This window comes from Danio aesculapii, chromosome 17, assembly GCF_903798145.1.
Source record: "Danio aesculapii chromosome 17, fDanAes4.1, whole genome shotgun sequence".
Taxonomy (NCBI): domain Eukaryota; kingdom Metazoa; phylum Chordata; class Actinopteri; order Cypriniformes; family Danionidae; genus Danio; species Danio aesculapii.
In genome coordinates, this window is record NC_079451.1 from 18,549,156 (window position 1) to 18,561,626 (window position 12,471).

Here is a 12,471-nt window from a genome sequence, read left to right on the forward strand (position 1 = left end):
CGTAAAAAATAAACAAAAACATGCCACTAGAGTTAAAAAGCATTCACTTCATGGTGTCTTTTAGAATGGATTGAGCCTTTAATTTAAGTCATGAAAGCAGTAAGATATATTTAAGTAACATTCCTAAATGTCAGTGCATGAACATGACCACAAAAGTGATATTATCACTATAACAGTTCAGGCTACATTTTAGATTTTTTTCATTCCTGTTTACCAATAAAACAGTTAACAAAGCCGGAGCAGATCATTTGTGTATCTCAGAGCAACACTGCAGTATTTTTAAATGAATTAAAAATTCTGTTACTAAGGGTTAACAAATAATTGATTAATTCATAAAGACATTTGTTTAATTTCTAAATTAATTGTCTAAATTAATGATTAAATAACTGAACTAATGGCAGTTTTAGTGTTTTTTATTTATTTATCAAGATTAATCCTTTGACTGCCCCTCTACCAAACAGTTGACCATGTTTTTACTGTTTTAAATAATGACTGTTAAAGTCATTTAAAGAATGACTGTTTTAAATATTGGCTTACACACAAAGCATTGTTGGTTTACAAAAAAAAAAATCAAATAAACATAATCCTGTTGCATTTCTACACTTGATTTTGGTTTTATTGTAAAAAAAACAACAACAAGAAAGCATTTTAAATGAGAATCTGAAATATTTTATGGCATTATTAAAAAATAAAAATGATTTAGTATTCGAAAATGTTTCATTTTTAATATTTTGTTGAATAAATTGCTTACACTTCATATTTTCAGATTTTTTCATATGTAATAAGTCTGGTACTTTTTTTTATAATTATTTTTTAGGGGTTTTCACCTTTATTTTGACAGGACAGTAGAGAGAATTGACAGGAAAGCGTGGGGAGCAGAGAGAGGGGAAGGATCGGCACAGGACCTCAAGGCGGGAATCGAACCCAGGTCGCCGTGAACACCAGAGTGCATGTGTCGGTGCACTTTCCACTATGCCATAGGCACCGACATAAGTCTGGTACTTTTACCATAAACCGACAAATCAACCATTTGGTAGAGGTTGATATTTTAGAAATTATGGGATGTGGTGAAAAATAAAATGCATTGAGTGTGTTAACTAGCGACATTAGGAGTTAAGAAATGCAATCCAAACATTTTTCCCCCTTGGTGGGATAGTTCAAGGAATAAAAACACAAGCAAAGTATTAATTATCATTACAGAAAAATATTGTTTTGTTAATCTCATACACAAACAGTTTCAATTTGAAAAGGCTTTTGAAAATCAAAGTACAGTTTAATCAAAAGTCTCTCTTGGTGTTCTGCCAAACAAGCCTGTTGTTCCTATAGGCTTGTTTACATGTGTGCAGGAAGTGAGATGCTTCCTCTTTATGTTGACAGTAAGCTGATTCTCATCCAAACTTTAAAGAGCATGCCCAACCCATTCAGTACTATTAATTCAGTATTACTAAACTCTAGTTCATATAATTTATGCTTATCACTTTAAGTCACGTTAAAATGCTATTATAGGTCTCTAAAAATACTGGGGAAAGGACTGGGAAACTGCACCTTAATGACATTACACTGTGCATTGAATAGTTAAAACAAGTGCTCACAGGTAAAGTAAGTTAATGTCTAATGTAAGTATTGTGATTTCTATTTAATTACAAATAAAATCTACATCTGGTTCCTATTTGCTTTAAAAAGGATCAGGTAGAGATGTTGCACAAAGGTTATCCTTCTATGTATTTTTGATATATATAGGGTTTGGAAATGATCACAAGATTTTCAAATTAGTTTTTGGTCTAAGAAAGCTTAAATTGGAAAACTAGGTTGGATGTTGTCAAGTGAAAGTGCAATTTAAAGGCTTAACTGGTCATTATTTAACTACGCAAGTTAGGATAATTATGCAAGTTATTGAATAACATTGGTATGTTCTGTAGACAATCGAAGGAAAATATTTCTTAAAGTGGACCTATTATTATTATGCCCCTTTTACAAGACGTAAATTAGGTCTCTAATGTCTTTAGAGTATGTATGTGAAGTTTTGGGCTCAAAATACCCCACTAATAATTTTTTATAACTTTTTAGAACTCTTTGAAACTGTCCCTTTTAGGCTTTGATTCAACTTGTGCCATTTTGGTGACTGTTGCTTTCAAATCAAATCAAATTGTACACCCAGCGCTCTTTTTAAAAGGGGGTGGGATTACAAATGCCTATGTGTCAGCATAGTGGCAGATTCAAAACAGAACTACTGTTATCTATGTGAAAAACTGAAAATGTCAAAAGAAGAGTCTCGGAAGAAGATACAATTATCTATGGTGTTCGTCTGTGCCTTCTAAAACTCAACATCTATAATGCTCTTAGTCGCTGACATTATTTTTGGCAGTTACGGTGTGAACAACTAATGGTGGACATTTGCTTCTGAGGCCCCGTTTACACTAATACGTTTTAGTTTAAAAACGGCGTTTTAGAATGAAAACGATCTGCGCCCACACTAGCGTTTCACCCAGCATTTCTGAACAACTCTGCGTCTACATTAGACCTCTGAAAACGCATATCACGTAACCACACACACAAACACTCTGGCATGCACTGCAGCGTACTTTGAGCACATCTACCCATAGGAGAGCTGTGCACGTCGGACTGTTCATCAAGGATCTACTGCTGGATCTCATCTCACTATATTTGTTAAACGTTATATTTTATTCATCTTGTTGTCTATATCTAGCAACATATTCCCCCACTTTGGTCTTTTGAATCTATTACTTGCTCTCAGGTAACGTACTTTGTCTGGGTGCAAAGATAAGTTAGGTTAATATATTATTGAAACTACGTACACTGATTCTGCACGTTTGACTGATCGCTTGCCTTTATTTCCTATATTGTATAAACTTGTTGTACGTTATACTTTTATGATGACCATTATTAATTATTAAAACTGATATTCAGTGAATGGGACAGAGTATGTTTAGTATTTTCAATGAAAATTAAAGGAGGCAGTAATGTTATAGGCTCCGTTTTGTTATATGCGTCAAGATGACAGTCATATTAATATGTAGCTACACGACGCCTCAACACTTTTAGTGTCTGTTAAGTTGCTAATATCAAAATGAAAATAGTCAGTTCCTTTGATCATGCTTTTATGTTATTGTTAAGAAAGTGAAACAACAAAGCCGGGGTGATGTGAATGAGGTTATAAAGTACACATTTTCCTTTGAAGATTTACCCGACATGTTCTCGGGAGTTTGTTTTTCATATTAAACGTCTGAACTTTTAAAAGTCTGAACTTACAAGGAGAGGATGCAGGACTGAACTGTGTGTGGGCTACTTAATATTGAGGAAAAAGCTCCAATTAGATAGGCAAACATCTGCAGCCCCGCCTCCGTTTTCAGACGTCTCCGTTTTCCCTCATCCACACTGAGACAGAGCAGCAGCGTTTTAGAAAGAAACCGGCCTCTTCAGCGTTTCCAAAACTCTGTTTTCGGCACTCGAAAACTTCGGCGTAGTGTGGACGGAAGGCGTAACTGTAGCAAAACCTATGCATTTTAATGTATGCTAATGAGGGAGACACTGTCATTAATGGGCTAGACCTTATCTCTCTGATGACATTTACAAAAGGAATATAGTTAATAAGTGTTTCTGCAGACTGCTTTTATGAAGTGTGATTATAGAAAATAGTATTAATTCATTTTTACCATTAGATGCAGGCTATATTCACACACTGATGCCACACCACTGTTAAAACCCCTTATGAAGTGATTTTTACACAATAGGTCCCCTTAAAGGGTGCTAATAATTATTATAATATTATTATTATAATAATGTAAATATTTAGTTAAGGCGATTCATTCCGCTGTGGCGACCCCTGGATTAATAAAGGGACTAAACCAAAAAGAAAATGAATGACAGAATATATTTAGTTAAACTGAGTTAATTCCAGCCAAACAATAACAAAATAAAAAAATAAACATTATATGAAATACAGTGAAAATGTCCTTGGTCGGTTCTTTGGGTTTTAATTATATAAATATCACTGTTAATATGAAACTAGATTAAATAAATGTATATTTCCACAGTCTGTTAAATATCACTTGGGAAATATCTGAAAAAGAACATACAATTCACAGGAGGGTTAATCATTTTGACTTCAATTGTACTATACTGTATATAAATGTGATTCAAGCTTTTGGGATCATGTGTGCATGTGTTTGTGCTTACTGTCAAATATCAGATGATTAAGAGGAGCTTTTGTGGAATAAGTCAGCCAGGTCATTTTAATAATTTACAATAACACTGATAACTGAGCTTACATAATGCATAAGCAGAGAGTTGACGACCACAGCTTAGTGAAATACACAGTACACCCCAGTTTGCATACTGCAAATGCATGGTATTAGGCCAAACACGCACACACACACACACACGCACACGCACACACATACACACACACACACACACACACACACACACACACGCACACACACACACACACACACACACACACACACGAAAACGTCACCATGCAGGTGAACTGTGAGGATGTGCGTTTGCATCTGTTGATTATACAAGAATTCCCTGAAGCTAATGAACATTTAACTAGCAAAGCAGCTCAAATTTAGTCCAATGGCCATCTGTCAAAAACCACAGCTCATGATGGAAAGTGACGAGTGCAGTCCTGACCACATAAGACCAGCTACTGGCAGATGAGGATCGTAGCCCAGCACATCTAAGCAGACCGGCTGAGCTACACTATCATTATGCATAACAGGAACACTGCTAACAGCGGTTGCCTGAGAGGAATTGTTTTGAAATGGATTGCTGTATATGATGCAATTTGCTCCAGAGTGCTGATTAATATCAGTAGTAGTCATTAAACTGTATGAATCTAGAAACTAATGTATTCTTCAAAGGCTTTACCCCATGCTCGAATGTACCGCTAAGCTATTAGCATGCTAAACAAAGAATGTAAACTATTGTATATTATAGCATAGCTCAAATCTGCTAAATGCTGATACTATAAGGCTTTGGGATATAACAATATCACGTACTAACATTTTAATTTAGTGTTGGATTTAAACATTGTGTCATGTGAAAAGCACTAAATAAGTAAAAATGATGTGATGGATAAAAAACAACAATAACAATAATGCTAACACCAACCTAAGCTGATCAGGCTGGTTTTAGAGGAGTTTGACCCCTTTTTTTAGATGTTTTAAGTGGTTATGCTGGTAGCTGGTCTCAATTAATGGGAGATGAGATAAGAGAAGAATCTTTGAGAAGAGTGAGTGCTCTGAATCAGGCTCAGGCACAGTTCACTTGACTGGCCCTGGCCCGGTTGGAAGAGGTGTGCCAGAGCGCGGTTCACTTGGGCTTTGGCGCGGTACACTTATAGTGTGAGTGCAAAGCACGCCAGAGCCTGAAACTGAAGATGAGTCGTGACTTTTAAGGGACTGTTTCATATGGATTTATTAATCATTCTTACTGTTCAATGAACACAAATTGTCATGGATTATTAAAGACGCAAACCGCTCACTGCATGACAGCTGCACCTTTAGCAAACCTCCTAATTTCTGCAGCACGAGGACTTTATGACAATTTATGAGCGTCAAAAGTGGCTGATCTTTTCGGCGAAATATTTGACTGTGTGTCACCGCATCCCAAACAACTAAAACAGCATAACTAAAGAAATCTCCAGTGTGCTGAGGGAAAGCGCTAAACTGAACAGCGCATCATCGATGACGTAAGCGTGCCCAGTCCCGAATGTAATGTGAGTGCGGGTCATTGGGGGAGACTGGAGGGGAGACAAACGTGCTTTGGTCTGGTTTAAGGCAACTGTACATAGTGTGAGTATGCCCTAAAAAAGAAGTAAATATAAGGTAACACTTTATTTTGACGGTCCATAGACTGTCTGCTTAATATCTGTTGATAATGCTCTTTCAACAGACATTTAACGGACTATAAGAGACTTTGCAAGTACATGTCAGCTTACACTAAACCTAACAGTCTACTTATAATCTAATGAGAATTAGTTGGCATGTAGATGTAATGTAACTTAAATTCAACAAATGAACCATCAAAAAAAAAAAAAAAAGAAAAACTGTGACCAAATATAAAGCTAAAGAAAGAAAAAAAACACTTAAACATCTTCACTACAACAATCTAAAAACATATTGTTTTTAATGAATACCCTATCAATATATAAAATGACCAAAATAACACTGCTTATGGGTGGATAGATACATTTGGAAATCACACCATACGCCTTGGATTGAAACTGAAATGTTTTCATTTGTTGTGAAAGATAGAAGACTATAATCCCATATTTATTGCATATAAAAGAAGCCCAACATATCCCACTTGGTATCTCGAGGGCTGTAGTTCTCTACTACATATCCCAATCTCTCCCTAAAGATACAGTCGACCCAAATATTACACAATTTCCTCAATGTTCACTCACACTCAAGTGATTCTAAACATTTATGAATGAATGTCTTCTGTAGAAACAAGATACTCTGAAGAATGTTGGAAAAGAACAGCAATTTACATCCATACACCAACAACAAAAAATAAATACTATGGAAGTTAACTGCTGCTCTTTCCAACATTCTTCAATAAATCTTTCTTTGTGTTCAACTCTAGAAAGAAGAGTAAATGGTGGTAGAATCTTCAATTTTAGGTGCACTATTCCATCAAACACACACATACAGTTGAAGTCATAATTATTAGCCCCCACTTTGAATTTTTTTTCTTTTTTAAATATTTCCCAAATGATGTTTAACAGAGCAAGGAAATTTTCACAGTATGTCTGATAATATTTTTTCTTCTAGAAAGTGTTATTTGCTTTATTTCAGCCAGAATAAAAGCAGATTTTAATTTTTTATGAACCATTTTAATGTCAAAATTATTAACCCTTTTATGCAAATATTTTTTTCCAACTGTCTACAGAACAACTCATCATTATACAATAACTTGCCTAATTACCCTAACCTGCCTAGTTAACCTAATTTACCCAGTTAAGCCTTTAAACTACCCTTCAAGCTGAATACTAGTGTCTTGAAAAATATCTAGTAAAATATTATTTACTGTCATCATGACAAAGATCAAATAAATCAGTTATTAGAAGTAAGTTATTAAAACTATTATGCTTAGAAATGTGTTGAGAAAATCTCTCTGTTAAACAGAAATTGGGGAAAAAACAGGGGGGTTAATAATTCTGACTTCAACTGTATATATATATATATATATATATATATATATATATATATATATATATATATATATATATATATATATATATATATATATATATATATATATATATATATATATATATAGTACCCAATAAATGAATTACACTGTAAAACAAATGCTGGGTTCAATTAAGTTAACCTAACTTAATTATTTTTACACATTTAAGTGGCTTGAACATAATAGAATTATTTATCTCCTAATAAACTAAAGAATTGTGTTGTTTCAACTAATTTTAAATAAGAAGCTTATTAGCAAAAGTCATTTTTAAGTGTAACACATTTGAAAGCAAATCTTAATTCAAACTCTATGACATAACCTTTCACCTACCTGAGCGTCTCGGCCATGCGTCTGAGATCTTCATTCTGCTGTTTGAGCCGTTCCAGCTTGGCTAGGATCTTGGAGAGCTCTCTGCTGGATCGCTCCGGATGCTCGCTGTCCTTCACAAGGTGACCTCCGATGTAGAATAGCAGCGTCCCCCAGGCCAGCAGCACCAGCATAATCCAGCGCCACGAGCCCGTCCACGGACGCATGGCGCCTACTGCTGCCCTCTCCTTTCACAAGACAGGCATTTGAGACATGCTCACCTCAGGACTCTTCCACAGAGGAAGCAGGGGACGTCAGGGGGTCTCTGGGTCTGGCTTGTGTGTGTGTGCTCTTTGAGGTTTGGAGGTTATATCATGGCAGCTGCCCCTCGCAGAGAAGGGGCGGAGAGGTTTGAGATCCCTGGAGACTTTGTTTTACAGAACTGACGGCTCTGATGAGTTCCTCTTTCTACAGGGGTTCTGCTCCTGTAAAAACAAAGCCGTATGTATGGTCAGTGAGATGATAGGACGGCGAGAGATAAAGACGTAAGTGCGGTTTGAGATAGTCTATCAGCTCCACCTTTTCCTCCTTAAGGATATGAAGTCTTCATTGAAGTAAGATGCTGACAAGGATACAGTCATACAGCTGTTACTGAGGATTAGAGTGAAACTGAAGATGTCAAGTCAGCTAAAAGTGAATTCACACGTAATAAACTGTTGCGGTTTTGGGGAAAAAAAATGGCAGGCAAGAAGAAGAGTTTTGTTTGAAGGAAAACAGAGACCACAGATCTAAACAATAGTTGAACTATTTTACTAAATATTTTAATGTTCTGTGATTTTTGTTTATGCTGTCATAGATGAGATTTTAAATCAAACTCATTCATCCATTCATTTTCTTTTCGGCTTAAAACTTAAGATAAAACCTGGCAAGACCTGCTAACTAGCTTCTGGTTTAAAGTAATATCTAAAGTAATATGGTCAAATGCAGTGAAAAAATCTACTACATATCCAGAATGGCTTATGCCTGGCATTGATGTCAGTCATAAATAACAGATATTATAAAACCGTAAGAACTGCAGCACTGTAAAAATAAAACCTTAAAATATAATAAAAGTTAACTAAAAGCCAAGAAAAATGTACAAATAAATGACAAGATGAAACCTAAAATCCAATAAGGCTTTTTATTATTATTATTATTATTATTATTATTATTATTATTATTATTATTTCATTATAATGCTGATTTGTAGCTCTTTATGGGCTTGATTGGTTTGGCAAGCACTGAGCTGTGGAGCCTACACACATCTCTATAATGTATTTAATTTTATTAAAGATATTGTACTTGTATCTGACATTCTGTGTATTGTGAAATGGCCTGAAAGTACTCTTTCTGTTCCAGTTAATGTTATTGCTTAAATATAAAGCTAAAGAAAAAAAATTGCTCATACCACTAAAACACTTCACTACAACAATCTAAAAACATATTGTTTTTAATAAATATCCTATCAATATATAAAATGACCAAAATAACACTGCTTATGGTTCAATAGATACATTTTAAAAGCACACACACCTTGCATTAGAAATGAAGTGTACTCATTTGTTGTGAAAGATAGATCATCTCAAATTTATTGCATATCAAAGAAACCCAACATAACCAACTTGGTATCTTGCAGACTGTAGTTCTCTACTACATATGTCAAACTCTCCCTAATGGAACGTGTTATTGTTTTGTTTTTTTGTATGCTAAAAGCATTTAAAAATGACAAAACTTAAAATCACAATTAAAGATTTAACACATGAGAAAATAAAAAGATTTTAAAAAGGTAATTTAGACTATAACCATGTTTAATTATCCTAATTATCCATAACACTGACAGAAAAGTTTGGTTTGTTCAACATATACTGACCTATATTAAGCTATTAGAGCATGGTAAAGTAAATGCTAAATCCTAGAATGTAAACTATATTATATCCCAGCTCTAATCTGTTAAATGTTAATACTACAACACTCTGAGATATTAAAATATTACAAAGAAGCATTTTGTGTTGAATTAAAAAAAGGTGTAATTTGTAAATAGCTAAACAGACACAATATAAAATAAAGTCATCATACACAAAATTATTAATCTGCATTACAAAGGTTTTTAATTTTTTTAATTACACATTTTTACTGTGAATTTTCCAACCCAGGCTCATTCTGAAAACGTACCTCTATATATATATATATATTTCTGGAGAGCGCAAAATACGTTCCAGGAGCTACATTATTCTGCAGGTTTTTGTTTTCGCAAATCCACCAGAGGCCACTATGTAAGCTTTTTGAGATCTCAAATTTCTCTCTCGAGTGCCATTCGGTGCGAAATATATATATATATATAGAGGTACGTTTCCAGAATGAGCCTGGGTTGGAAAATTCACACTAAAAATGTGTAATTAAAAAAATTAAAAACCTTTGTAATGCAGATTGATAATGTTGTGTATGATGACTTTATTTTTATATTGTGTCTGCTGTTCTCACGTAAATCCACCAGAGGCCGCTGTCAACTGACTGACCGATCGACTGTCCCACTCTCCACCTTCCCTAAACCCAACTAATAGTGTTTTCAAAAGCACCAGTTGACCCAAAAAAGCCGTCCACATGGAGGTAAGTGCTCAGCTAGTAAGCGAGAAAACGCTGCCCCGTTGCGTTCGTTTTAAAAACAAAATGCAGCCATACGTACTTCCGGCTACCTAATTTGCGATCTCCCTGTCCCCCAAGCTTTGAACATTTCTAAAACGAACTTAAACTCTATTACTCCTCACTAAAATTACCTAATTGTTGTGCTCAAAAATTATCATTGGACATTCATAAATTTCATCTTTTGAGGTTTATTTATTTATTTATTTATTTATTTATTTAATTACTTTTATTATTGCCTTACCTGTAATATGAACCCCCTAGGTTTAAATGCTGAATGTTTTGTACTTGATTTGTAATTATGTTTTTACCTCTATGAGATTTTGTATTCTATGTTTAATAAAAAAATAAATAAATAAATGAAAAAAAAAATTATTCGTAATCTCTAGAAATGTATAAAGGGCTACGTTTTCAGAATGAGTCTATGTTGAAATTTTCTGCAATTTATGAAAAATAAACAGGTAATACAGATTTATCTAACACATTTTTACTATCTTATTTTCTTTCTGTCTTTCATTCTTTTCTATTTTTTTTTCAATGCTGAAGATCTACTTTATCATGAATAAAACATCCAGCGAATTTTTTTTTTTATCACATCGCATTCAGTTTAGGCTGTCCCCAAGAATCCAAGATAAACCAGTACACACTCACACACACGCACACGCACACACGCACAAACACACACACACACACGCACACACACACACACACACACACACACACACACACACACACACACACACACACAGTCTGTGACTCCAGCTTAACCTGCGATTGCATGTACTTTCATATATTTACTTAAATGTGCAATCACAAGTCCAATTGCTCTTGTATCACAATCTCAAGTTAATGCACGCAGCACACCCACAAGCCTCCACAGTCATATCTTAAAAGTAAACCATTTACAGAGCTGGAATAATGTGCCACTCACTGTGCATATAAAACCAGACTGACGGATAGAGGCCTATCTGACAGTTTGGGAAACGTAGGCACCGTTTATCCTTCATTATGAATGAGGGCGGAATATAGAGAGTCATTATGGATTTCTGTACAGAGCATATACAATGCATTATAGATTGCGGTGGTGTGTCAGGCCCGGTAATCAAAGGCCGCAGTGCGGGACTGAATCAATAGAGTGACCTTCTGCTAGTGTCTCAGTGTAGCGGGCCGGCAGCTATTTATGCACATCACTACTGCAGTCGACGGGGTGCACACATGGGGCACTACTACACAGAAACTACACTTGGGTTTACCCACACTCCTGCTGGCATATACTGAAATCAGCTTATATTCTAATACATGAGCTGCTGTCCTTTTTATTACAGAGTTTCTCTGCTCTTTTGTATCATTAGCGCTGTGTCAATACTGTATTCTAACATTCATTATGAAAAGCTCCTTTTCAAATCTGCCTAGCTCATACCTTGAAACTAATCTTAAAAAATGGTTTCAACATACTGTATTGTTTAGCCTTACAAAAATGTGCAACTGTAAGCACACTTTTATTTAGCACCCTACAATCCTTTATTCGCAATACAGCAGTGTTTTGACTACCTAATAGCTTCTATGAAACGATTACCACACACAATACGCAAATAAAAGCAAAAAATTTAAAATAATAATAAAAATCAATGCTATTTTTAAAGTAAATGCACTAAATGCTATCCCGCTCAGTAGAAAAAAAATAAATAAATAAATCCTCTTGACAATAACAATCCCCATCAAGCAATTTTGTGTTTAAAAGACATCTAATAAATATCTTAACATAGATGTCTTGGCTAAAACAAGGCTAGTTTTGGTCTATAGTCATTCATTAATTTTCTTCGGCTTAGTCTCTATTTAAGAGGTCGCCACAGTGGAATAAACCACTAATTATTCTGGCATACGTTTTACACAACGCATGCCCTTCCAGCTGCAACCTAGTACTGAAAAACACCCATACACACTCATTCACACACAGGCTCATACATCACGGCCAATTTAGTTCATCCAATTCACCTACAGCACATGTCTTTGGACTGTGAGGGAAAACGGAGCACCCGGAAAAAACCCACACCAACACGGGGAGAACATGCAAACTCCACACAGAAATTCCAACTGGTCCAGTAGGAACTCGACCAGCGAACTTATTACAGTGAGGCGACAGTGCTAACCACTGGGCCACCGTGCTGCCCCTGGTCTAACAATAGTCTAAATTAAATAGACAGATTTAAAAAATGACTAGTCTATTTTTAAATTATTGATAGACGTCATTGGATTTTC

The 12,471-nt window shown here is 35.1% G+C and overlaps 1 protein-coding gene across 1 annotated transcript in view; it reads right to left on the bottom strand.

Moving 5' to 3' along the window:
* The window catches only part of fut8a (fucosyltransferase 8a (alpha (1,6) fucosyltransferase)), a 163,010-nt gene that overhangs the window by 62,803 nt on the left and 87,736 nt on the right, over positions 1-12,471 (bottom strand). The window contains exon 3 of the mRNA XM_056476916.1: positions 7,558-8,018. Coding sequence (XP_056332891.1) covers positions 7,558-7,760 — 203 coding nt within the window. The 5' untranslated portion in view covers positions 7,761-8,018. The remainder of the gene's footprint in view (positions 1-7,557; positions 8,019-12,471) is intronic.